This window comes from Molothrus aeneus, chromosome 3, assembly GCF_037042795.1.
Source record: "Molothrus aeneus isolate 106 chromosome 3, BPBGC_Maene_1.0, whole genome shotgun sequence".
Classification (NCBI taxonomy): Eukaryota; Metazoa; Chordata; class Aves; order Passeriformes; family Icteridae; genus Molothrus; species Molothrus aeneus.
Window position 1 is genome coordinate 99,579,174 of NC_089648.1, and position 26,379 is coordinate 99,605,552.

General features: G+C 41.8%; 3 protein-coding genes across 10 annotated transcripts in view; 1 reads left to right on the forward strand and 2 right to left on the reverse strand.

The window, feature by feature from the left end:
• Window positions 1–14,202, forward strand: part of ANKRD6 (ankyrin repeat domain 6) — an 86,893-nt gene extending 72,691 nt beyond the window's left edge. For 4 of the 8 annotated variants that reach the window (XM_066547474.1, XM_066547475.1, XM_066547476.1 and 1 more), the window contains 11 exons: window positions 1,231–1,329; window positions 2,241–2,339; window positions 3,929–4,027; window positions 4,259–4,336; window positions 5,134–5,238; window positions 5,486–5,626; window positions 5,855–6,031; window positions 7,925–8,077; window positions 8,662–8,775; window positions 10,493–10,835; window positions 11,904–14,202. In XM_066547474.1, the coding sequence (XP_066403571.1) occupies window positions 1,231–1,329; window positions 2,241–2,339; window positions 3,929–4,027; window positions 4,259–4,336; window positions 5,134–5,238; window positions 5,486–5,626; window positions 5,855–6,031; window positions 7,925–8,077; window positions 8,662–8,775; window positions 10,493–10,835; window positions 11,904–12,460 (1,965 nt within the window). In that variant the 3' untranslated portion in view covers window positions 12,461–14,202. The remainder of the gene's footprint in view (window positions 1–1,230; window positions 1,330–2,240; window positions 2,340–3,928; window positions 4,028–4,258; window positions 4,337–5,133; window positions 5,239–5,485; window positions 5,627–5,854; window positions 6,032–7,924; window positions 8,078–8,661; window positions 8,776–10,492; window positions 10,836–11,903) is intronic. The other 4 variants (XM_066547477.1, XM_066547473.1, XM_066547478.1 and 1 more) reach the window with 3 other exon arrangements.
• A 1,598-nt stretch (window positions 14,203–15,800) lies between these two features.
• LYRM2 (LYR motif containing 2) lies at window positions 15,801–17,715 on the reverse strand. Its single transcript, XM_066547481.1, has 3 exons — window positions 17,628–17,715; window positions 17,336–17,476; window positions 15,801–16,415 (listed from the first exon to the last, which is right to left on the reverse strand). The coding sequence occupies exons 1-3, from the start codon at window positions 17,670–17,672 to the stop codon at window positions 16,335–16,337; spliced, it is 267 nt and encodes an 88-aa protein (XP_066403578.1). The 5' UTR covers window positions 17,673–17,715; the 3' UTR covers window positions 15,801–16,334.
• A 105-nt stretch (window positions 17,716–17,820) lies between these two features.
• The window catches only part of MDN1 (midasin AAA ATPase 1), a 93,687-nt gene continuing 85,128 nt past the window's right edge, over window positions 17,821–26,379 (reverse strand). The window contains exons 94-102 of the mRNA XM_066547482.1: window positions 25,977–26,134; window positions 24,383–24,472; window positions 23,893–24,008; window positions 23,094–23,268; window positions 22,409–22,482; window positions 22,201–22,315; window positions 21,489–21,552; window positions 20,131–20,273; window positions 17,821–18,776 (exon numbers count right to left, since the gene is read on the reverse strand). Of these exons, the coding sequence (XP_066403579.1) occupies window positions 18,588–18,776; window positions 20,131–20,273; window positions 21,489–21,552; window positions 22,201–22,315; window positions 22,409–22,482; window positions 23,094–23,268; window positions 23,893–24,008; window positions 24,383–24,472; window positions 25,977–26,134 (1,124 nt within the window). The 3' untranslated portion in view covers window positions 17,821–18,587. The remainder of the gene's footprint in view (window positions 18,777–20,130; window positions 20,274–21,488; window positions 21,553–22,200; window positions 22,316–22,408; window positions 22,483–23,093; window positions 23,269–23,892; window positions 24,009–24,382; window positions 24,473–25,976; window positions 26,135–26,379) is intronic.

Below are 26,379 nucleotides of genomic sequence, written 5' to 3' on the forward strand. Positions count from 1 at the left end.
CCATGGGAGATGAGCCAGACGAGCCACTCTGTGAGCTCTGACCCTTGGCACTGCCATTCTTGCAGAACTGAAGTCCTCACCTGCTGCACAGGACCTCTGCCTTCCCACCAGGGCCAACCTGCCAAACAGTAAATGATAAAGGCATTGCAGAGATAAACCTCTGAGGGAAAAAAATTGACACTTAAACACAATTTAGCTGAGAAGAGAAATGTTCATGTCTGCCACAGCTTAGAGCCTGACACACTCATATTCAGGTCTATAATATGCAAGTGAAGACCTAAGACCACATCTGAGAGTTGGCTTTTGTAATTCAAACCCTCTAGCTTTGATCTGTGTCTTGAAAGCAAGGGGGACAAATCAAAGGACAAAATCAAGGTGAACAGACAGCATAGTAAGCCTGGTAAACCTTTTTACCTGAGGTGATTTAATTTCTTGCTCCCAAGAGCCAAAAACCCTGAATGTTTTCAGACCAACAAAAACCAAGTGCTGCCGGAAAAAACTTGTCAGACCAATAAAATCATTCACCCTGTTAGAAAGACAATACACAAGCCAGCACTTCTTTGATTTCTGTCCACTTCTGCACATTTTCTTCTTTGAGGAACCATAGCATGTGATTCTCTGCAGCTTGGGAGGCTTTTTGCCCTCCCTTCTCATCTTGGCTAGACTGGTGTGCCTTCTGAACACCAAAGCTTCTTGGTAGCCTAAAATCTGTATCCTGCCCAGTGAGAGCACCTGCAGACCCAGCCAGACTTCAAGCTGGTTTGTATTACAATTGTAAGGAGACAGGAGTTGTGACCCTGGTCTGCTCAATACCCTGCAACATTCGTGGCTGGGATCAAAGATCCCATGCCATGGCAGTTTGGTTTTTTGTGTCCGTGCGTGGGGAAACCCAAAGCACAAGAATTACAGTTCTTTAAATTAAGTATTTAATACTGCTGTTTGAGACTAATGAATGAGACAGTTTCTAGAGTTCTTTCTTCCTGTAAACAGATTTGACCAATGCAGATATCATTATACTGTCCTATTTGTGCCTTTATTATATCCCTGGTAAGCCATTGCCAGAATGAAGTGGAGATTTCAGTCTCCAGGTTCATTCTCATATCTTTGGGAAAACAACAGTTTCCCACCCTTGGGTGGATCTTCTTTAGCAAAGATCTGTGAGATTTTATATTTTAATGCTTATGTCCAATATCTAAATATGGCTTTTATATTTTCCTGTATTTCTCTAAGGCAGGTAACACACCTCTTCACCTGGCTTGCCAGAATAGCCATTCCCAGAGTACTCGTGTTTTGTTACTTGGAGGATCTAGAGCAGACCTCAAAAATAATGTGAGTTTTGGAAATAACATGTTCATTTTTGTGTGACTTTCTTTTAGGTATATTGCTTTAACTCGTAGAAATACTCAGAAAGACTTTAAGCAATGATTTTTATTATAAATTATGTTGAAAAAACCCCACTACCCAACCATTGTATTCACCATGCACAGGAATACTTTTGGTAGGATTGAGTGATTCACTACTCGTACCCATCTCTTGAGCAAGGATAGAAGGAGCCAAATGGGGTTTTGCTGTTGCACAGACAATGGTGAAAGGCTTCAGATCTGCAGATCATATACACCGTATGTCTGTCTCTCAAATGAGGTAGATTCAAGGTGGCTTCAGCTTCAGACAGCTTTCCTCCTATTTTATAATGATTCTGGCATGATAGATAAAGAAAAATAAAAACAATCTACAAAAGGAAACCAGATATTTTTGCCCTGTTTGATAACAAAGTGGGCAGAGAAATGGAAACCTGTGAGGTTTTGTGCAGCTCCCAGGCTCAGCTGCACAAGTGCCACCCTTCACAAGAATGCTGCCACTCATGTTTTCTACATTATGTGCAACCCCAAGTTGAGATTCCAAATTGCATTGGGTTGTGGTTCAGAAGAACAGATGTAATGGGAAAATATAACTAACTCAGGGTTTAAAAGCCAGTAAAATAGCATTTTATTTTTCCAGTATTTCCCATCAGTGGTTAAAGAGTTCATGCTCCCCCCTTGCCTGACCCCAGCTCTTGCTAAACTTTCCCACCCATGGTAGCAGATTTTGTACTGCAGAGAAGACAGCATTGCTATTCTGTGGAGGTGTGTGGTGTTTACTGCTCTTTCTGATTTAATAGGATTATTTCATCCCTGAACATCATGATGAGTACAGGCTTTCTCACAGTGATTACATGCTCAGAGCTTTGTTTCTGTTTGCAGGCAGGAGATACCTGTCTGCATGTGGCTGCTCGTTATAATCACTTGCCCATCATTAGGGTGCTGCTCAGTGCTTTCTGTTCTGTCCATGAAAAGAACCAGGTCAGTGCATGAACCTCATTGTGACTCTGTGCCCTTTGCATATGGCCAGTTGTTGGGAAGAGGAATTCCTACCCAAGTAATCCTGCTTCACTCTGTGTGTTCCACTGTACCACCAAATGCCTAAGCTTTTAAGAATAGCCTTAAAGTAATGGCATATCAGTGGTTTATTATTTTGCCATCACATTTGCATTATTTCTTTAAAGCATTGCTTATTTATGAGGTGATTTAATGATCTTATAGCCATTACAGAGACATTGTGAAGCACAACTCACTGACATTTAGATGCTACTAAAGTGCAAATTCCTCTGGAATACTTTTCTTTGCTGCATTTTGCAGTAGGGAGAATTAGGAGGACATAAAAGTGAAGACAAAGCATGCTCTAAATTCAAAGTAATGATCAGTCCAGCCTAGGATTAATCATCCAGAGTTGTTTTATAGGGAAGTAACTGATTGCTGTACCTATAGGATAGCCTAATTGGGTAGTAGAAGGGAATGAAACTGGTACATTAAAACATTTTAAATCTGCTAAATAAACATATTATGTGGTGCTTAACCATGCTTTCTCATGTTCCTGGGAAATCTTCCATGTGTAATTGAGGATCATAAAGATGTTTTCTGAACTGTACATTTAATGTTCTTTCTTCACGATGAGATATTACAGCAAACAAAATAGGTTTCAGCATGTGAAATTTACTATGTAATTTCATTTGGAAATGAGTTTCTTAACTTGCAAAATGAGCTACTGAATATTAAGATCAACTGGTGTGAACCTAGCCTAGAGAGACATCCCTTTCCCTCATTCCCCAGCACTACCTGAAGTTGTTCCATATTTGCCCACAGAATGATTTAATTTAGGAGTACACCTCATCTAAGTTAGCAACAGGCACTAGTCCTGAGGAAATCTAATTTTATGAAGGCCAGATGCAAGACCAGGGGGACAGGAAGGCATTGTACACACGTGTCCAGTCCCACTTGAACAGTTGCTGGCTCTGTTACCAGTGCCCAAATCTGATCCCGGCTGTCTTCACCTCACTGCACCAGGACAAGGGCAGGGCAGTGTGTTAGTGCTGGACCCAGACTGCCTCCTGGCTCTGATCCAAACTCTGTTCTTCTTGAAGAAACCTGGCAAGAGCATGCCAACCATCTCGCTGCCAGTACTTACCTGAGTATTTCTGAGTAACGTGATACATCACCACCTGCACGCCAAATAATCAAACCTGGGGGGAAAAAAAGAAGAGAAGGTTGTAGTGGGAAAACTTGTTCTACCCTCAGATGTTATATCCATTTACTGGAGGTAGAGCTGGGCTGTCTCCAAGCTGCATCATGTGTCACTTGGTTTAGATAAATCAGATCACCAGCGCCCCAGCTGCATTTCTCAAACCCAGGCTGAAGTAGCTCTTTACCCCCTCCTGTCATCTTCCTCCCCAGTCAGTCATTTTTTATTGACCGGGCCTTATTTAAGCTTAGTTGTTGCATCAGCAAGTGTAGTTTTTTTTCATCTCTGAACATTTTTTAGGGAGGTGTGAATTCTGTAGGGTAAGACACAAGGACTAGTGTCACAAGTTTGTTTTCTGCTTTCTGACTTGCAGGCAGGGGATACTGCACTCCATGTAGCTGCTGCTCTAAATCACAAGAAGGTGGTGAAGCTCTTGCTGGAGGCAGGGGCTGATGCATCCGTTGTCAACAATGTAAGCAGGACACAGAGTTTCTTTGGTATTTTATATTGATGTAGAGTCTCTTCAACATTCCTCATAGGCTTGGTAGAAAATACTTGGTTGTGAAATGTTGATTTATATCTGAGTAAATTAATGCAATTAGTCACTTTTGTGCACAGAGTATATACTGAACTTGGTTGGAGAAATGTCATGTTTCCAGTAGCTTGTGTTTTGAAGGAAGTGCTGTTTTCTTTTTTCTCTCAGGCAGGCCAGACCCCTCTAGAGGTTGCCAGACAGCACAATAACCCCGAGGTTGCACTCCTGCTCACTAAAGCATCACAGGTACATTACACATCTTCTCCCCAACACACACACATACACATGGAACTGAGGCCACTTAATCTTGGGAGGCTGCATCCCCTGTTCCTTGTCTTCTGCTGTGAAAGGTTCCTACATTTCTGCTGGCATGGTGGGCTGGGCTCAGGTCTATTGACATAGAGCCTTTCAGCCCCCAAAGCGAGCAAGGTGTGCAGATTAAGCCTCAGCATGAAGTGCTGTCAGAGGTCTCTGTGTCCTGACTGGCAGAGGGTGGCACTTGTTCAGAGGCACTTGTTCCCTGCAGTGGCCCAGGGGTTAGAAAGTTGCCCTGTACCCTGAAGATCCTGAGTTGTGTCTCTCTGCTGCCTGCCTCTTGACATATCCTATCCCCAGAAGGGTGGTTAGCACTGGAGGATGCTTTGCAACAGGGACAAAACGTTTATGTCCTGTTTATACTTCGCAGCTGTGTGTGAAATTCTGCAATGCTCTTCAGGCCAGAAGGCAGGAGGGCATGAAACCAGGCACAATCCTGGTCACCTCTGCATGAAAAGGGCTGGGCTTGGCTTGGGAACCAGCCCAAAGACAGCAGAGGAGGTGTTCACCCTTCTAGGGGACAGCAGAGTGCTCCAACAGACTGAGCTCAGTGCTGATGTGTTTTCACAGCCATAAACACCCACGTTGCTTGGCTCATCAGTGTCCATCTGGCAGTGCACTCTCCTTTATCTCTTGCCTTTCAGAAAAGGAAAAGGTCTGCTCTGTTACTTGTCTTCTGTGTAGGAAAGAGCATGACATCACTGAGTAACAGTGTGGTCTGTCTTCAGGTCTCGCGTTTTAACCGTGGGAGAAGCCTGAGGAAGAAGAGAGAGAGACTGAAGGAGGAAAGGAGGGCTCAGTCGGTGCCACGGGATGAAGTGGTGCAGAGCAAGGTACAGCCTGGCATTACCAGCTGGATCTGCTGTAAGGAGGGACTGTCACCAAAACCCATTAAGGACACAGTCTGTTTGGAGCCATCACTGTGCATGGCCCCAGCAGCTGCCGAGGCAGTTAGCCATGCTCTGCTGCTAAAGCATTTCTCACTCACATGTGCAGAGCAGCTTAAAGCTGGGCAATCGAAGAAGAGGCTCCTTTTCCCCATCTCTACAACTGCTCTGAACTCCCTGTCTTTGCTTCAAGCAGGGCAGTGTCTCAGCTGCTGATGACACACCAAGCAGCGACCAGCCCCCAGAGAGGAAGAACAATCTGAAGGATAAACCCCGGTCAGCCTCACCAGATCCCAAAGGGAAAAAGAGCAAAAAGAAAAAGCCAAAGGAAAAGGTATAAATAGATTTAAAACAGCAGAGAGAAAGAAGGGATAGCTGTTCAGAAGTGGTGTGGGTCCCTTTGGTGTGTTGGGGCAGCAGTCCCACCATGCTCCTGGGGCAGAGATAATCTTCAGATAAAAGTGATTTTTGCTGTAATTGTCACAATAAATTTGTCCATTCCTACCAGGAATAGTTTACCAAGGTGCTCATGTAGGCAAAACATTGTGTGTATGTTGTCCAGGTTTCAGCACTCTCAGACCCCATCTCCCCAGCTGACCAGCAGGCACTCCCTCAGCCCCAGAAGAACGTGCCTAAGCGCAGAAGCAAACACCACTGCTCCTCTCCACCCCCTCCCCACGAGGTCCGAGCCTACCAGCTCTACACGCTCTACCGAGGGAAGGACGGGAAGGTGATGCAGGTGAGCCACTGCCCTCCCAGAGGGACACACTGCCAGCAGCCTGGGGAGCTGGCACACAGGTAATGGATAGAAAATATGCTCCACTAACTGCACTCTCAGGGCCATGAATCATGGCTTGGGATTGGTTTTCCTTGCTTGGGCTTCAGCTGCATTTTGGCCTGAAGTCTGGCAAACAATAAGCTGGTTTTGTGCCTGTTAAAGAAGACATACTTAAGTAGTTCTGATCTGCAAAGGTAAAGGGTGATTGGAAATGGCATGAGAAATTTCATTATATACTTTGGAATATTAAGAGTTCTGACAGAAGAAACTGCTTTCCCTTGGAAATTTTCTGTGTGAGCACCAAAAGCTTGCTACCTAAACCAAGAGGCTGAGTAATAGATTTTGTTCCATTTCTTTCTGGGTTTTGCAACATGTCTTTGGGTATTCTATGTTTACTGGGGGCAGTATTTCTATAGAAACTGGTAAACAAATAAACCTGGAGCTACCAGGCCACGTGCATTTATTCCAGTTTGGAGAATAATATTTTAGTCACTTTATACAATTAATTACCAGTAGACATTTATAAGAAAGCATAAGAACAGACATTAAATTATCCTGTAGACACTGTAGATATCTGTATTGTTGTTTTTTTAATATTGCCCTCCTGTACTCCTGGAAGGTCTATCCTTTCATTTCCTTAGCTTCTTGCATCCATCCATCAGCTCTTGTAAGTCCCTTCCTGTAGTTCAGAATTTCAGCAGATTCTGAAGACCATTGAAGTCAGACTTCTAAGGTTTTACTGGCTGTTTACTGCTTTCCAACCTCTCCATGTAATGTTTGAGAAATTTCCAGACGGGGCACTATGGAATTATCCTATAGCAGACATCAGGAAGGCTGGGGGACCTTTCATACATTAAAGGGATAAAAGAGCAGAGAGGTGCAGAAGGACTTGGGGAGTAGAGAAGTGCAGAAAGCAGACAGGACTTGTACACAAATCTCATCTGTTCACAAAGATTAGTTTAATAGCGCTAGACTCCAATACAGTATTTCCTGAAATACATGACACTCCTCTCTCCTTTTCTTTTTTGCTTGTCTGTCTTCTTTGATGCCCTGAGGCCATGAATAGCAAACATAATTTCTGAAGTACATGTACTTCTGAAGCTTTCTTTAGTACTCAGCAAACCACCCACCTTTCCCTGCCAAGGGAATAACCCCCAAGTTATGAAACATTGCTGTGGGGCTAAAGAGGAGAGGGAGGCTCCTTTGCAGACAGAGTTCAGAGCAGCTGCCTTGGGCTACTGGCACAGCCCTGAAGGAGCCACTTTCTGCCTCTGGGCTGCAGAAGAAGCTGATGAGGTTTAGCTGTCCTTGCTTGTCCTGCTGGCCTTTTGTGACCATCTCCCAGAGAGATTTAGATGTGGTCATTGCAGCTGCCCTTGCAGAGGGGCCATAGGATGGTGTCACATGAGTCAAAGGCAGGCAGAGGAGTGCCCAGCAGGCAAGGGGCAGCTGAATGTCAGGAGGGTGAGGGCAAACAGAAGCAGAGAGGGCTTGCCATCCAGAATTGGATTACAGCATTGAGATTACAGCATTGAGACACAGGGTATAGGCCTGTGTGGTGGTATTCCCTCAGCCAGCACAGAAGCTCTGAGCTCAGTGCTGCTTGTAGCCCCAGTGAAATCAACACTGCTGTATTAGGGTGTGTCCATACATATCAAATCAATCCCTGTGTAAGCTGTGCTTTTTCAACTAACAGCCCATCTGCTGGGCTGCTGTAAGATACTGTCAGGAGGGTGAGATATAGTACATGGGATAGAAGAACCCAGGGCTGACTGAAGGAGGCTGTGATAATGTTCCAAGTGTGCTAAGAGGGTGGGGTGTAGCAAGTAAATGTATCATCATCGCTCCTTTCAGGCACCCATAAATGGATGTCGGTGTGAGCCCCTGATAAATAAACTGGAGAATCAGCTGGATGCAACAGTGGAAGAGATAAAAGCTGAGCTTGGGACAGTACAAGATAAAATGAATATTAAGCTGGGCCAGATGGAAAGCAAAACTCAACATCAAGTAAGTACATGACCTGAAGTTCTGCTTGCCTATATGATTTAGAAACATATCCTAAACTTCATTAATATTTTCATTGCAATGATTCATTTTTTGCTTCTTGTGTTGTAAAAGCAAAGCTGAACTCTAATACTCAAGTCCAGAGAACTGTGACATTCCACTGGGAACTGATGTTGCAAACCACAGTCTTGAGAAAAAACACATTTAATGTCTTAAGTGGCTTCTGGTGCTTCTTTAGACAACAAATCTTAAGGGCTTGAGCCATTAAGAGGGAAAGAAGGCAGTCCCAATTATGACTAGTCAGTTCATAATTGTCAAAATCCCTCTTGCTGAATTATGTATGCATTGAGAATCAAGATCCTCTAAATTACTTTTTATTTTTAATTTAATAGTTATTAATTGGTGACTTTTAATTGGTGACTTATTAATTGGTGATTGAGCCTCTTTGCAAGCTACATCTAGTTGTAGTTGGCAGCATTGCTAGAAACCAAGACTGAAAGACAGACTGTAGTTGGATTTACAGGGTTCACAGATGGGAGTTTGGTTTCTAACACGATGATCTCAGCTGCACAGTGTTTTCCCCACAGCTCCGAGTTCTGGACAAGCTGATGGCCGAGCGGCTGTCGGCAGAGAGGACAGAGTGCCTTCACCGCCTGCAGCAGCACACGGAGCTGGAGAAGAGTGAGGGGGAGAAGCGGCAGGTAGGGCTTCACACAGCCACTCCCTCTAACTCTATCCCCTGGCAGGTCAGCTCCGGAGTTTCATTCCAGCAGGCAGAAAATATCAGAGATGTGTCACGTCTGTTAAAACAGGTAAAAGAGCTTCAAAGACCAAATTATTCCTACCCACCATCTTAGTCACGAAACCAAATTTATGATGTTTTTGCATTAGAAATGAGCAACGTGAAATCCAGTCCCACTGCTGTAATTTAATTTGGTGCATCTCTAGTGTGGGTTCTACAACAAAATACCATTTTTCTAACATAGTGATTTGCAAAAATTTCCAGCACTAAATTTTTCACAGTTGTGCTTTCAGCTTTTGCTTCATTAGAGAATATGCAGGAACATATCCAAATAGTAAAAAAGACAAAGATCTGTGTTGTTCCTTCTCATCCGTTTGGTTGTGGGCCCTGGGAATCTCTCCCTTCTTCTCCATCTGATCTTTTTCCTCCCCATGTATTAAAAGGCTGAAGTTCTTTCCTCTGATGTTACTAACACAGCACCATCTCCAAGCTGTGTATTACTGCCAATAGGAAAGTCCTTTTTGGTATGCTTGTTCAACCAGCAGGACAAGAACAACTGCTCCCACAGAGATCCAGCTCCTGCAAAAACTCACCATTTCAAACCTGCTGAGAAATTTGTGTTTCTCCACTCACACAGATGAATTTAAAATACAGTTCATTTTCTCATTATTGGTATTCTTCCAAGAATTGAGAAATACACTTTGTGCTAGGAAAACGTCATGAGTGTTTGTAAGACCATTCCAAATCCATGTAAAAAGACTGACAGCTGTGATAATCCTTGCATAGGATACTGATCAACATACTTGGGTCCAATGTCCACCAAACACTCTTCTCCAAACTAAGGCAGCTTTAATTTTTATTTTATAAGAGACGTAAGTCTTGTATAGGCTTCTGAACATGTAGGCTTGTACTCCATTTCCTTGTAATCTCCATTTAAGACACAAGATGCTGGAGTGATACGTCACTGAACTGAATTAAGTGATGTCAGTGTTTCTGCTCAGTTAGGTCTAATTGAAACACCTGAAAAAACAGAATTGGGCTTTCCTAAACACACTGACTAAATATCCTTGTGCCTAGGAGGGCCTGACCTAAATTCATGATGTCATATGAACAACAGGGTGAAAAGAGCTACTCCTATTTTAAATTATTTTAATGCATCTGCAGCTGACACTTATTAAGCATCTGTGTAATTTGAAAGCTGTTACTGATTTATCATTTAGTGGGGGACTCACCTTTATGACTGAATGAACAGAGAAGCAGAGGTTGGTAATTGTATAAAGTTGTCTCCCAGAAATGTCTAATTTGAATTTCACTCTTAAAAAATGACCATGTGGTGTTCCTTGCACTTAGAAAGTAGCACTGACTGTATGATTAAACAAGTCATCCCTGATAAAGTACTCAAGAGTTGAACTGGAAATAGAATATTCATATCTAAGGGGTGGTAGCTTGGATTAAAGAGACTGCCTTTCATAAGCTCACTAGCTTAGCACAGTTCTCCACCTTTTTTGATCTGGAGTCCTTTAAATATTCCCAGTGCAGCATGCCCATCTGAACAGGGAATCTAAGCCCATAGATACCCAGCTTGCTTCTCTGTGTCCCTGCCACATGTCCTCAGCAGCCCAGAAACCACAGGATGTCATAATGGGATTATGTAATTTACAGTCTCTTTCTGATAGATTTCTTTGGTTGATGAGCTGAAGACCTGGTGCTTGTTGAAGATTCAGAATCTGGAGCTCAAGCTTTCTGGAGATTCCAGGTCATCAAGACCAAAATCAACTTTGTCCACTTGTGAGTCTCTCACTGAGACCCTGGATACTGACAACAACCCTAACAGTGCCAAGGACTGTAAAGCCAACCAGCCTGTGCTGCAGTCAGAGGGCTCCCACCAGCATTCCTACATCACACTTCCAAACAGCCTCTTGGAAGATGGGGGAAGGAGCAGAGTCCAGATGCCAGAACAAAGCTTTGGGCCACACTTTTGCATTAAACAAGATGGAGCATTGGGTACAACCACATCAGGTACTTAACTGTCATATTCCTTCAAGGGCGAGCTCATTAACTGATTAACTTTTTAATACTTGTATTATTAATACTACATAATTCTGGTGGTGTGCTTCCCCCCTCCATATGGCTGATGTCTTGGGATTTGAATACACTTCAAGGCAGCCACTGGGAATATTTTAAGAGGTGGCTTGGTGGAATTCCACTGACTGTTCCTGATGCTTCTGCTATGTCTTTGAAGCAAAAGTCCTTTGGTGCTTTGAATAACTCTTGGCCCTGGAAGCTTTTGAAGGAAAAAAAAAAAAAGAAATGTGCAGAAAGGCCAGGTGTCCACAGCAAAGCCGAATGCTATCTGAGCCCTGGCTTCTGTAAGATACAATGTCCCCCAAACACCAAGCAAAGTGAACAGGCATGGATGCCCCATCAAATAGAAAGGCACATAAGAGATCTTGTGGTGCTTGAGTGTGAGCTATTCTGTATTGGAACAGTCCAAAGCATAGAAATGTGTGACCTTTCCAAAATTACTGGGACTTCCAAGTTTTGTAGAAGCAGGGAGTTCATCAATATCAGCAGACAGAACCTACTTTGGAAATCTAGATTGACAGTTGTTACATGGACTTCTGATGAAGTCACAGAATGGTTTTGATTGGAAGGGACCCTAAAGATCATCTCGTTCTAACCCCCTTGCCATGGGTACATGGGTAGGGACACTTTCCACTGCACCAGGTTGCTCAGAGCCACATCCAGCCTGGCCTTGCACACTTCTGAGGATGGGGCAACCACAACTTCTCTGGGTAACCTGTGCCAGTGCCTCACAGTGAAGAATTTTTGGCTAATATTTATGTCCTTTGGCTGTTGTCCATCTGTAGATCCACAGCTGCAATGCAGCACTTCTTTGCCTGAGCCAGCTTTTCTCCTTTAATGACTTTCTGTTACATCACCTGACTCTGAAGATGTGATAAACTAATATAAGCCTGTACAAGGTACATACAAAACCCCATCGTTCATCAAACAACGAGGTCTTCTGAGTGCTAAAATAAATGCCCAGAGCTTTTCTTAATATATTGTCTATAATTTGTTCTATAGGTACAGAGCAACAGGTAGTGGCTGGTGGACCAGTTTCTTCTGCCCCTGCTCAAGATGTCAGGCCAAAGGACAAAGCTGTGAGTGCCAGCACATTCCACAGGTTCCAGCAGGAGCTGCCCTCCTCTGAGCTTTCGGGCTCCAAATTAAGACATGTTAAAGTTCAAGCTGCTTTGCGGCCAGTGACTGAACCTGCAAAGACTGAACCACAGAGCGGCTACTTCCTTGACAAAGGAACTCAGACAAAGAAGTCCAGCAAAAGTGGGCAGTCGAGGCACAAAGCTGTGCACCACGGTGGGGCACAGCAGGGCCAGGAGCAGCAGCCCCCGGGCCCGCCTGCCCCTCTGCTCAGAGACACCTCCCAGGCCCTGGAGATAACCCAGTACTTCTTCGAGGCCGTCTCCACGCAGATGGAGAAGTGGTACGAGCGGAAGATAGAAGAAGCCCGGTGCCAAGCCAACCAGAGAGCGCAGCAGGACAAAGCTGCGCTCAAGGAGCACATCAAATGCTTAGAAGAGGAGCTGAGCAAATTAAGGACTAAGGTGCAGAAAGAGAGCTAGCACCTGCCAGGCAGCTAATCAAACAACAGGACTCATTTTGGAACCTGCTGTATGGGAATTGGGAATATTGATAGATATTTGTAGTGCCTGTTACATCCAAACACAACACTCTATTTCAGGAGTAGAAATAACTTTGGAAACTCCATAACTGAGGAGAGTTCATATGCAAACTATATTGATAACGAAGAGATGCTGCAGATTAGATCCTTTCTTTGTTATTTTCAAGAGTCTGTCAATATTGCACTCTCAGTTTCCAGATGCTGCTTGAAACCAAACTGCATTAGTATCCAAAACTGCTTTCTGAAAAGGGAATTCCCTTACTTCCACACAGGACACAGACTAGATGGTTCTACTGTATGCTACATGTAAACATGTTGTTACCAGTACTGAAATAAATCCAAGATGTTTGAAAGTTTTTGACATAATTACTTAGTGATGAAGGGCTATTGATCCTATTTTAGATACTCCCAGGGCCAGGGCCTCTCTCTAGTCAGGAGAGAAGCTAAAGAACCCAGTCCAGGTACAAGCCCAGACAGATGTAGGCTTCCAGCTGGGAGAAGGCAGGCAACCATGGAGGGACATGCTAGGGCAAATCATCCCAATAGGTACAGAAGCTTCAGCAGAAGCTTCACTTTGCTTTTCTCTTGGTTTTCCATTATTAAAACAAGTGCTAAATCTCATTTGTCTTTTTTTTAAATGGTGTCCTGCTTGCAGAGCTCCTCGTGATTACACTATTGTTGGGGCTCTACTCCAGTAATCTGACTAAGAATTTTGTTTAGGGCATGGATGACAAGTATTTTACTGTAACCATGGTCTGTTTTTTAGGTTGGATGTTTTATATAAATCTTTTTTTCCTTCAAGCAGGAAATGGCTAAATTGTCTACTATTGAAGAAGCTTGAAAAAGTCCTTTATCTAAGGAAGTGAAAGTTTGGCTTCCTGAATTCAAAATTTATTTTTCTGCAGTCAGGATTTTTTCCCAGGCACCTTGCCCAGACTGTCTACCTTTTTTTCCTCTGAATGGTTCCTCCCATTTTTTTCCCTTCTTTCTCTAAAAAGAAGACCGGGCCCTGATGAGTCCACAGGTTTTAGGACAAACAGTCCCACAAAACAGCACTCATCATTTTAAAAGCTTTATCACTGTATTTTGTTATAAAATCAGAACTTTCATTGACCAATGTTGTCCATGCTGACAGACTCCAGATAATTTCAAGGCACTGTAACTATTCCATCTGCATCCCTTTAGAGTTTCCTCCTTACACATCTGAGAAGGCTCCATCAGATTCTGCTAGAAATGTTTACTTACCAGATCATGATAGAACAACTGTTCAAAATCAGTTCCAACACAGATGGTACTGTTATGCCAAGGAGGAAAATACTTTTTTTCTGTACTAAGGAGCTCTAAAATCAATACAAAATACTTTACAGTGTTGAAGAATGCCATTCACTAATTAGTAATTAAGCTTTTGTCTTCTTAGCAGATGTACAAAGCAAAAAAGTCATATTATATAACGATACTTTTTAAGTTCCTATTAATGCACTATCATGACAGAAGAAGTGTATCTGCAGCTATGGAAATACTAGTTTTCTTGCTCTGACTTCTGTAGTCTAACATAGACACTTTGGTATGTTTACAGTTTTGTTTGAGCTACAGTAGGAATGCAGAAGCATGCTATTGAAGTTTTGTATCACCTGGATGAAGTTAATGTCTTGCCAAGCAATTAAAGTAAGTGTTGCTCAGAAATGTGTGGTGTAACATTTTCTAGCCACAGAAAACTGACACAGTTGCCTCACTTGACTCTGAAGGGGGAGCAGAATTTTGGACTTTAACTTCTAAGCTTTTTGTTTGTGGTTATGAAACACAGAAGTGGAATCTGCCACCTGTGCAGAGGGAGGCTGCAGGGACTGAGTGCTGTCTGTTGGCTGGTGCAGGTGCCCCTTTCAGAAGTTACAGGGCTGAGTTGTGCACAGATCACACACACACTCCTGATGCCCAAGCTCAAGGGAGAGGCTGTGGCTTTAGCTCTACTTTCCATACAGACCACACTGGACCACACTCCTAAGTCCAAGTAATTTAAGTAAATCCAAGTAATTACCAAGTAATCTAAGGCAGTAACCAGGCTGCAGGTTACTGATTTTAGAGGTTCTCTGAAGCCAGTGAGTGTATGGTAAAAGAAAGAGAAGCATTTTCTGCTAATTCCTTTCTATACCCCTCCCTTCTTCAAAACTGTGAAGGACTTTGTAAAACAGCTGTGACCTACCTACCTGTCTCTTCAGGTAAATTTACTTACCCTCACAGGCTGTACTTGGACTCTTTAAACTTCTGGCTGGCAGTTTTATACTTGGCAAGCCCACAGAGCAGTGAAGATGAATGGCAGCAGCACTCAAGGCATCAACATCTGTCCAGGGCCCTGTCTGTCAGTCCTAGCTCTGGATTACATACCCACAACCTGGAAATGTACAAACTGGGAGTCAAAGGGGTAATGCATGCTCTGGGCTCTGAAAGGAAAGCACCATGGTGAGGCAGCAGGGTACAGCCTCCTGATTAAGGAACAGAAGTCCAAGCACTGGCTGAAGGGGAATGGAAGGCTACTGTGGTAACAGCCAACAGTGGTTATGGCTGTTCAGTCAAAATACCTTTCTAAGCAGCACTTCCTCTTAACATGAAAAATAAATCCCCAACACAAAAATGTTCTGTCAGTCTGTTCTACCAGAAAATGTTAATAAAATGTAAATTTTTAATGAAGCGGTTTTAGATATATATTTTTCACTGACTGATTGAAGCTCAGAGGCTTCAGTCTATACAGATCTGAACCACAGCTCCTGCTCTCAACTGGGGTCATTTGCTCCTAGCCTGGAATTCTGTCCTGTCCCTTCCCTGGTGCCAGTGGTGATACCTATTTACCAGATTTGCTGCCAGTTTGTGCAGCTCAGCAACTCTGCAGAAAACCACCTTTGAAACAGGGGTTCTCCTCAAGGGAATTACAATAGTAGAATGGAAGAGGGAAGAGATCCTGCATATCTTGGATCACAAATTAAAATAGTAAGGCATCAATCTACTGCTGCCTGTCTAGTTTTGTGGAGAAAATCCCCAGCTCATCCCAGCATTTTTAAATTAAATGGAAAAAAAAAGATACACCACAGCTCAAGGAAAGTGAGAACAGCTGCAAGGTAACAATTAAAAGTGAAGTAGTGTAATATTTGAATAAACAAACCACAACTTTTGCAGTTATTTCCTACCTGTAATTTTTCTTTATATATTGACTTTTAAATAATAGTTTGAAGGTATCTGGTAATAAACATCTCTGGAGCTAAAATCTCCCATTTTCATAAATACAGACCTCCCCTTTTAAGTTTTATTTAGCTACTACTGAAAAACAACATCTACACACAAAACATTTTTTAATGTTTGTTTGTTCTAGGCCAATATATCACAAATTCTTTTTTCAATCACAAGTTTTGGTGAAAATCCTTGGTACAGTACATGAACAGCTGTCACTGTGAATATTACCAATTACAGCTACCACAGTGAAAAGCAGACAAAATAATCTGGCATATGTTTATTTTCCATTGCACTGGCATTAACACAGCTGTTTTAACTGTAATTTTTGGTGCTTTCTGCTTTTCCTGCAGCACATGGTACATCATCCATGCAGTTCTTTAATGTCTTTTGTGTCCAAGTGATTTCCACTTCTGAGGGTAGCAAAACTGAGAAATGGATTGGGGAAGGGGTAAAACCAAAACCCCCACAGTGGTAGATTTCTCCTTCAAACATTACCTGGTTGCCAGCAAAGGCTGCCATTGTAACCACATTCTGGAAAAAAACACTGTGCCTATTTGCAATAAATAAAAATTAAACTGTCAACAAAATGAAGATCAGGATTTTGCCAGCTTAAGTGTTCTCTGAAGTTCCTGAAGTTGCATGTTGCCTTGAGTAATCATCATCCTGATTGCATCCTGTAAAACAGAATGGAATCTAGTGAACTGTACATCTGTACACAGCATGGGTTTTATACATACACGGAGACTTTTAATGCATTAAAATACATTCAATAACATATAACTCTTACTGGCACTTCTGTAATTTACTTCTTTCTGTGACATAACACTGAGATGGTTAAAAATCAGGTAAATAAATGGATTCATTTTCTCCAGTTCCTTAACAATGTATTTGTTTGTAGCTTTGCTTTAATACTCAGTTTAAAAGAGGATTCAAACCCCTAATAATGTTTTCTTTATGCCTGTGTGTATTGACTTTGCAAGCCAGCAGTGAGACCAGCACATGAGCATTATGGAGATGGGTTTTACAGAGCAGGTGCTGGTTTCTCTCAACATTATCTAAGGGCTCTAAGGCTTTGTCTGCATAATTCAGCCACCTTGGGCACTGGCTAGAACAGGGAATGAACTAGGGAGCAGAGAACAGGAAAGGTACAAGAAATGTGAAGGTTTCTGCATTTCACACTTGCTTCACATTCATAACCATTCCATCTGATTGTATTCTGCTTGAATATAAGTGAAATTAAAGATAAAAAAGAAAAAGCTATAAAAAGCTTGACTATCACTAGGTTTGTGTTAGTTGCCATATATATAGACATTTTTCCTGATCTGTGATTTGAGTAAGTACAGTATTTGTTGTTCAGGTTTTTAATTCCAGATTATTCTCTGGAAATTTAAGAAACATCACTACTGCTAAGAGGGGGGATAATATTTAGAGATGCTGGATTATTTCTTCACATAAATGAGGGAATATAACAGGGGACTTTTCACCAGTCTGGAAGCAACACCTACAAAACAAACCCCAAGACAGGACAGGACAGGACGGTGCAGTGACCATGCCCGAGGCCAGGCGATCAGAGTGGCGGGTTCCTTATCCTCACCTCTTCTGTAGCATCTTTATTTCTCTTGAATTCCTCCCTGGCCCAGTCCTTTAAGTAGCGGCGATCCTGCTCAGCAGGGACCTCCCGGATAGCCCGCAGGATCTTGCGGTACAACTGAAGGACCTGCTGCCGCCTCAGGAACTGCCAAGGAGAGAGGGAAGTCTGCCCGCCGCCCCAGGGCACTGCTGCGAGCTGCGCCCTCGGCGCTTTGCTTCGAGGGGTATTTAAACAACCGCCGAGTTCCCCATGGTTTGTACAGGACGCAGCTTGCCCGAGCCCCCGTGCCCCGTACCTGCTTGAGGGTGAGCGCGGCCGGCGGGAGCCTCCCGGCGGCCATGACGCGGCTCCGCCCCTGCCCCGCCACGGGGCCGCCGAGCCCGCCCCGCGCGGGCGGGGCCGAGGCCGCCATTTCCTGCGTCACCGCGGCACTCACGGCCCGGTCGGGTTGTTGCAGCTTTGATCAATTCAAGGCGCAGACGTCGTAATTACAAAGAGCGGTACCTCTTTTTATTAGTATAGACGATACAAGATGCATAGCTTTTGCAATGAAAAATCACGTCCGTGATTTATGAAACATCCCCAACGCCTACCTCGGACGGGGCAAACTTCACAGTGTAAAGTGGTAAGGCAGGGATCAGCGTATATGGCGTGATTCAGAAAACTCCCTGCTGCTATCGTCAGGCAAAAATCGGCAATAATTAAAAATCATGCGTTAAAACCGCAGAATAGTTGCAAGTATTCAAGTACTTTTTTTTTTTTTTTTGGTTGATTAAAACCATCTGTGCCTCTCCTGGTCCCCCACTCTTTCCTTCCCAGAGGCACCTCCACATGGGTGATGCTGGAAAAGGCTTTATTTGTGAGACACCTCAACTTCTAATGCAGAAATGCCTTCCTAGGAACAAGACTGGTTTTACTTATGGCAGGGAGGGAGCGGCAGGAATAATATTACCTCTATTAATATTACAAACGCTTTTTTTTTTCAAGGTAATAAGTTATTAGAAGAGAATTTGAGACAAGTTTTACATTTCTTATGGGAATAGCAGGAGACAGTCTCACCATTGCATAATTGTCCTCTTGACACCTTGGGAGGATGCACACAAACCCTTCTGTTCTTACACAGCCTCTGCCCCAGGGCAGCTCCCACAGGATAATCCCAGTCAGGAAGAGCTTTATGACCCCTCCCATGAAATGCAGTTTCTTGTATTTCAGCAGTTCAGCAGCAGCAATCAGGTCCTGACCTTGTCTACAAAGTCTAAAGAGTGTCCGAGGCAGTCACCAGCTCAAACCACTGCCTGAGGGCATCGCTCAGAGTTTCTGGGAGCGCGTTCACGTCTCTAAGGATCATGTAGAACGGGAATGGGAATTCTTCCATGTAAGACCTGATTTCAGGCAATTCTCCAGGTCCTTTGAATATAGGTACTTTAATGTCCAAAATAGAATCCTGTAAAAAAAAGTGCTGATGTTACTACTAAATGACACACATATTCTATGATCACTGATAGAATTTACCCTATTTTCTAAGTACTTATAATTCTCCCCCCTTAGATTAAAAGTTAATAAAATACTTTTAAGATTAAAAGCTGTAAGTGTTCAGTGGTAAATCAGATCAAAAGCTGAACATTAATCAGTTAAATTCTTTTGCCCTTTTAGATAAGTGTACTAATCCATGAATTATAGGTTAGCAGGGACTAAGCTTAAGCTTTTGCAATACCAAATTCTGTAAATAAATTCTGTCTTTTCTTAGCATATTACGATTTGAGTTTACTGTTGGCACTTAAGTTTCATTAATTTGATGCCTTCCCAAGAGTCTGTAAGCTCTTTAGTGCTGAGTTCAACTCATATTTGTGCAGTGCTCTAACAGAAGATTCTTTAGCAACTTCACAGTATTTCAGCAAATACTACAAAGACAAAAATCAGATTAAACTCCAGCTGTGCTTCTTGTAAAGTAACTTCTCAGTTGCTCAGTGTTGCAGCTCAGAAATTAATAAAGGTTACAGAAAATACCTTTTTTTCCCCAGAAAAAAAAGCTTATGAAAGACACCCAGAATTTTCGCTTGATACTACAGCCAGGTTTCATCAGAACCTTTCAGCTGTTTGTCAGCAAGAGAACTGTTAGTTTTTCAACACTAAATATAGCAGATGAGTTTTGTATGCAAAAATAAAGATACAGGAAGAAAACACAACAAAATTAAGAGTCTTTACCACATAATTCTCTATCAGGCTTATGTTTGCTCACTTACTACCTTACAGAGCCTTCCTGAAACATGCCCATTTATTTCAGCTTCCCATCCAAGGATATCTAAAGTTTTCTTCCCCCATTACCAGATGCAGAACTCAGCTTTCCCAACTGAGGCACTAAATAACTCTCACACACTCCCTTCTGTCTAATGTTTAATCTCATACTGGCTCCAGCTGTCATGTCAATTGGGGACTGCTGTCAGAAATTATCAAGCTGAATCAGAGCTGAGATGGAACAAAGCATCTCTCAAGCTCCAAATCTGTCAACCTGCCAGCTGCTTCCCTGGTGGCCAAGAGCTACAAGCATTCCGTTTGAAGACGGGAGCTCTTAGCCTTTCTGTGGCATGGAAGCAGAGGGGTTTTTTTTTAAATACAAAAGATAAAAAGCACAGTAGGAAGAAATGGTAGATCTGACAGACGTGGAAAACTGCACTTGGGTTCAGTATCTCTGACCTCTACAAAAGATAAGGTAGCTGTATGGCATATAAAAGACAAGAAAAGGATTTGTATCAGTTTCTCATTCACTGCAGTTGAATACTTCTCCCTTGTTCACTTACCCGGGAATTAGGGTTGTCCAACACTACAAAAATAACAAAGATATTGGCACTCCGAGCTGCTTGAACTGCTGCTGTCACCCGTTCCTTGCCTTCCAAGAAAAGGCCTCTTCCATCAGATACAATCAAAAGCAGCTGCGCTGTTTCTGAGCACAAAGACCATTTAAAACTCCAGTAAGTTCAGAGTAAAACATTTAAAAGGCAAAACCCCCTATTTTGCTGTTTGGCCTGTGGGTATAATGGAAAAAGGAGTATTCCTAAGGATATTAACTCCTCAAATAGAATTCTGTCAAGTCAGTCCAATGAGTCTGAAGTAAACCTCCTGGAACATCAGACATCACACCCATGCTGCGTTCCTCAGCACCAATCATTTCTGGAGATATGTTATTGACCCAAGTTGCCCCTAGAGTCAGATACATCCCTCTAGAGGTACATTTTAAGTTATGTATTTAATTACACATAAAATCACAGTAATTACAGTGAGGAATGCAAGCCCTAATTGTTACAGAGGGATGCAGAACACACTTCTGCAGACAGGCCCCAGATGTGACAGGGCTTTGTCTTTTTACAGAAAGAGGTGATGAATCCTACAGCATTTTCTCTTGCCAGCTCCCTCAGAGCTGATTGCTGCTGCATCCCCACCTGGTTTACACAGAACTGGATGCAGCTCCCCCTCAGAATATTGTGACACCCTGGCCACCCTGTGGCAAAACAGCTGTGGATTATAAATCCCAGACTGTCCAGTTCTTGGAGTACTTCAACAACAAGAACTTATAAAAAATACAGGTGCCACCATGACAAGCTTTTAACTATCACAGAGCAATCTTTTAGACTAATAATGGGGCAGACATGAGGCAAGCAGTCTTCCAGCTTTTCTTGGAAAGAAAAGCAGCTTGTGATCTGAAGTTCCAGGACTGTGAAAGGCAGGTAGGAGGCAAATTCCCTCCTCAGAGCAGTGGCAAATTCCCTCCTCAGAGCAGCTTCTGGATACCTAGATAACCCAAGCTCTCAAGCAGGAACAGAAGTGTCTAGAGTCAGGGTCTTAGGAAGCTGGACAATGCTCCCAGCTGGCACTATCTACACCTTAACATAGTCTGCAATCAGGAGGTAAACGGAGACAGGTAAGGCGTGCCATTTTAAAAAGTCTTACACAAGATTTTAGTGACTTATTAACAAATATGAAGTAGATGTCGCCTGGGAGCCAAATTTCAACCAAACGTTGCTTTTGACAAAGCAAAACCCAAAGCCCTAATGCAAGTGATGTTTCAGTCCTAGGAGTCTTCCTGGCAAGATCCTACATCGGGACTGTAGTGAGCATTCCACTGCCATGGCAACAAGCACAGTAACACAAAAAAACTCACCCGGATTAATATTTTGAGACAACTGCTGTGCTGCAGCAAACATATTTGCTGATGATTCTAGAAACTGCAAAGGAAATAAGTAAGAAAATCAAGTTATCTTAAAAATAATAAACTTAAAAATGAAAACATTTCTAAAGAACAGCTTTCTCTCTTTTAAATGCTAAGACAGTCTGAACACGTAACACAGATACAGGTCTTAGCATTTTCCTGTATCAACTCCAGATTTAAATTTATTAAGTACTTTTGAACTAATGAATCTTCAGAGAGCCTTCAAATAGATTATTTCGTTCCCCAATACTAGCAAAGCCATCAACACAGTACACTGCTAATGAGATTAATGGCTTCATTGAAAATATACATCCTGTTTCTAGGTTGAACTTCTCTGGCTTCAGCCTGAAACAGGTGTATCTAGTTTAATACTCTAGTATTAATCTAGTTTAAGATTAAGAACATCAACAGTACCCAAAATACTTTTTAAGACTCAATAAAGAGTAAGGTGAATACTTAAAAGTGGTATATATCAGAACTAAAAGTGAGAAAACACTCTTCCTGTTACAAAATTACGACCATTTTATTTCTTTGTTATCTAACCAGCTATCAGACTCTCAAATACAAAAACAACTAATAAGTGTTACAAAGTGATCATGAAGCTGCTGATATCTTGTCTGGAAAAGACTGGTAAACCTGTTGCCCTAGAGGCATTTTTGTGTACCTGGGCTATTTTTGTTTTCTTCTGCTGAAACTTGCAAAGACGCAATATCCGTGTCCCTGACTGGTCACTGAACTGCTCGTGGAACGGGTGCAGCAGCTGAACAGTCTCTCCAAAGCTTCAGAAAAGAGAAGAAAATTAGAGCATGGAACTGGTATTTACATTCTGCTCTGAAGTACTGAAGAAAAGTCATGATTTCAAATAAACTCACCTACACACAGCAATTTGTCCCACTTCTAGAAGAGTCAGAGCATTTCCAATAACTGCCAGGGATTCATATGCAAGCTATTAAAGACAAAAGTTGCATCAAAAATTAGTATAGTCAATGTTTTACTCAATGCCCAGTATTAAATATGAAGAGTGTTACTGACATTATTTTTCATTATCTAGGAAGATAATTGAAAAGATTGCCTATCATGTGTAAGACAGTCAGTGCAATAAAGATACAATAGTTCTGCTTGAGGGCTTTAGCTGATTGATTTAGAGACACCACTTTAGGTAGGCTAATGAAATAAATAAGTAACTGTTCAGAAGGAAACACCATTTTAATTAATAAAAACCCTACAAGTGGTCTATGATGAATGGATATTTAGCACTCCAATGAACTGCCAGATAAGGAACTTTCAGCCTTTTGTACGCCACAAAAAGTAGTTTTACAGTGGATATGTACACCTCTAACAAAATTAACAGCTCGTCCTTTCAGCTAGTTTTCATTGATCTTTTGTTAATAATTCTCTCAGGCATGAATTGACAAGAGTTAAAGCACATGGACTGGAAAAACAGGTGCTTTGGAATTATCAGACTTTCCAGCAGCTACCAGCCCTGGATGAAACAAATCAGCAACTACACATCAATGACAGGTGGTTTCTCCATACCCCTCCCAAGGTTTATTTTACCTGTTTAGAGTGATTGTCAATCATACTAGAGGAATCATCAATAGCCAGGCAGATCTGGTACTGCCGTTTGCTGGGCTTGGTCCTTCGCAGCCAGATCTTGTCCTTTCGGAACTGACTGGCAATGTACGGGATCACTTTGCGCATGTTCAGCCTCTTCCCAGTTCTGTAGTCTCCTCTGAAAGTTGAGAAAAAGACAGTGACAGGGGTTATCAGCAGATATCTCATTCTGGAAATCCATGGCCTATGCAGCATATACACCAAATGATTTTTTTAAAAATACAACAAATCCAATATATGAGCAGTTTTAATACTGATATTTCATTATAGATAAAAATATCCCCCACATTTTTAATGTAAGATGGATATTCAGTGTTTTAAAAGAAGTTTATTTCTAGGTACCTAAAATGGAAGGCAGACCTTGAATTTACATTCCACCAGTTTGAAACAAATTTATATGTCTTTAAAAAATAATCATTTAATGTTATAAACAACGTAAAACATTTTGACATTTTACATAATCTTTGACTTAACTTCAAATGGTGAAGTTCATTAATCACCTGTTGCACAGGAGAAAAAAAAAAAAGTAGAAGGCAATATCCTCAGGATGGGTGCCAACTACTATATCATATTTGCATTTCATAAAATAACCTAATGTTTCTGTACAAGGAAATTGAAGGCATTTGCAAACAGGAATAATTACTGTAATGCAAGAATGACATAATGCTGCAGTTTTAGAGGTTAAAGCACCCCAAACCCATGAGTTTAAAGAAATCAGAAGCCTCAGAAAGACCCAACTTACTTCAACTTGGCAGCCTGAGTGGGTTCCAGGATGAGTCGCAGCTGTTCACAAAGCTGCTGTGATAGAGGAGCTGTCAGTACTAAATACTTCTGCCACAGATGTGCTGCTTCCTTCTCCTACAACATCACACAAAGAAATTAAAGTCAATTATGAAAGAACAAAACAAGAGGGGGAGCACTGTCTGAAGAAAGAAACCAAACCACAGTGCACCACAGGGAAGGCTGTAATGAGCTAAAACTGAGGGTGCCTCACATGACAATCTGCATTCACATTCAAAACAAGATCTGAAACAGCATCCTGCTTCAAGAATAATGTAGTATGTTTTTTAAAGTAAGGTAAATGTAACAACAAAATAGTATCTATATAATATGTTTTTGAGTATTTAAATTCCAGCCTGCTTGCATTCCTCAATGTTTTAGCAGTAAAAGAAGATGAAATAATGCAATGAAGGATTCTTATGACAGTTTTATATTCAAATGAGGTCACGAACCTCCTCTGGAGTTCCAGGCTGTTGTGTCTGCCAAGCTTCCAGTTGCCTTTCAAGTTCCTTTCTTAGCTCTTCAGGATCTCTAATGATGTGCTAGAAGTGGAGTTACGAGTTTTATGAGACAGAAAATTAAGTTTACACATCTGGTGATTCCCAAAGTATAGCAAACTATAAAGAAAGTAAAATGCATTGTTCTCATTCTTACAAACAAAAAAACCCCGAATACCTCAATGAAGATTCTAAATCTCCATGTTTTTTTAAGGGCTTCTATGTACATGAAGGATAAACACCTCCCCACAAATATCTCCATATGCGATTTAATCAATATAGAAACAAAGCTAGGAACATCTATGATAATGACACTGAATACAATAATATATAGAATTTCAAGATAAATCAATGAAATGATCTTGACAAACACCAGATTTATCAACAGTATAATGGAGACCAAACTATCGAACAATACACCTAACTAGTATCTTTGGAAACAGAGTACACTTCACTTAGTTATATTTTTATACAAGCTTCATTCAAACCACTTGAAGATTGAATGACATCATCCTCATTACCTGGCACCAAATATTATTTGATAAGCCATTCTGTTAAAGGACACCCAAGCTTTATGATACTTTTTTTACTCTCACTGTGTTTTCAGTAATAGCCTCTGTCCCTGACTTACAAACCCCCAGTTTGGCCAAACAGCACTACATGGTCTGTATAACCTGCAGGCACACAGACTAAGGAAAATAAGCCCATGACTCCAAGCTCAAAAGTCCCAGTAACTTCTCATTCCTCAAGAAGCAGCAGCTGTCCCACTGGTCACCTGCTGCATATTAATGGAAGGGAGAAAGAACAGAAACGGAGCAGATTTCTCTCTTCTTCCTTCTGCTGAAAGGTGAGAAGCTGCACTTTTCCCCCAGCTGCCTCTTTCCCTTCCCCTTTAAACAGTGCTGCAAGAGCTCCCTCTTCTGTTCCACATTTTGCATGCCAGTTGGAAGAAACCTACAAAGCTCAAAGGCACAATTATTCTGATAACATGAGAACATTTGCACTCAGCAGCTTTTTTCCAAAAAGCTGCAATATTTGGCATTAAGGTAGAAATACCAAGTGCAGCTGGCACACAATCCTTTCTTTGTTATGCATAGAAACAGTAAAATAGCACCCTCTAAGCATGTACTTAGGACACCATACTGTAAGAATGAAAGGTGAATCCTTCTAAAAAAAAACACACACTGAAAATATTTTCATTTCATCAACTGCTTATCCACCACCAACTGCTTATATGCTATAGGTCTTTATGATAAAATGTGCTTTTTCACAGAAGTTTGCACTGGAAAACCATGTTAACAGGAAGCTCTAGGATCTTCTAGGCCATGATCTTTTTTGAATTGAGACACTAATAAAAAGCTCAAAAAGGTTCTACAGTACCTACAATCAGCTGTTATAAAACAGTACTATATTCATGTATAATGACTGAATTGGCTGAAAAAAAAAGTAATTCTAGTCTTTTGCATTCACAGAGTTACATTAACACAGATCAAGTAAAACCATCTCTTCCTCCTGCTGTAGCTGAAAGAAGACAGACTGGGTATCCTACCTGGGGAATGTCCATCAGAAACTGGTGGGCTGTGTGTATGGTCGAGTCCTCGCTTCTCTCTGGCTTCTCTTCAGCCACCTTTAGTAGTTTTTCTGGTGCAGAGTCATTGACATCCTCTGAGTCAAAAGTCTGGAGCTCTGGCTCCACGTCACCTGGTCCTACAACCACAAAACTAATTACTGACTTCATGGGTCAACATAATACAAGAAACAATATTGTATCTGACTCTTTCACAGAGCATCTCATATGCTTTGTACTGCAGCTGACATTTCCTTTTAAAAGAAGTGCCAAATTTTAAGACATTTAATTCTAGGAATGGGATGAATACATCTTGCAACTCACTGGAACAGAAAACCATGCATTTCCTAATGCAAATTGTTTTTCTGTCTTGCAAACTTCTTGC

What these genes read in the sequence shown, in the direction of transcription:
- LYRM2 (XM_066547481.1), bottom strand. Translation starts at nt 17,672, where the DNA reads ATGGCCGCCGGGAGGCTCCCGCCGGCCGCGCTCACCCTCAAGCAG. An exon ending in CCGCGCTCACCCTCAAGCAG is followed by an intron (nt 17,477 to 17,627) that starts GTACGGGGCACG and finishes TCTCCTTGGCAG; the next exon opens with TTCCTGAGGCGGCAGCAGGT. An exon ending in ATAAAGATGCTACAGAAGAG is followed by an intron (nt 16,416 to 17,335) that starts GTGAGGATAAGG and finishes TCTGTTTTACAG; the next exon opens with GATGCAATCAGGATGATGAT.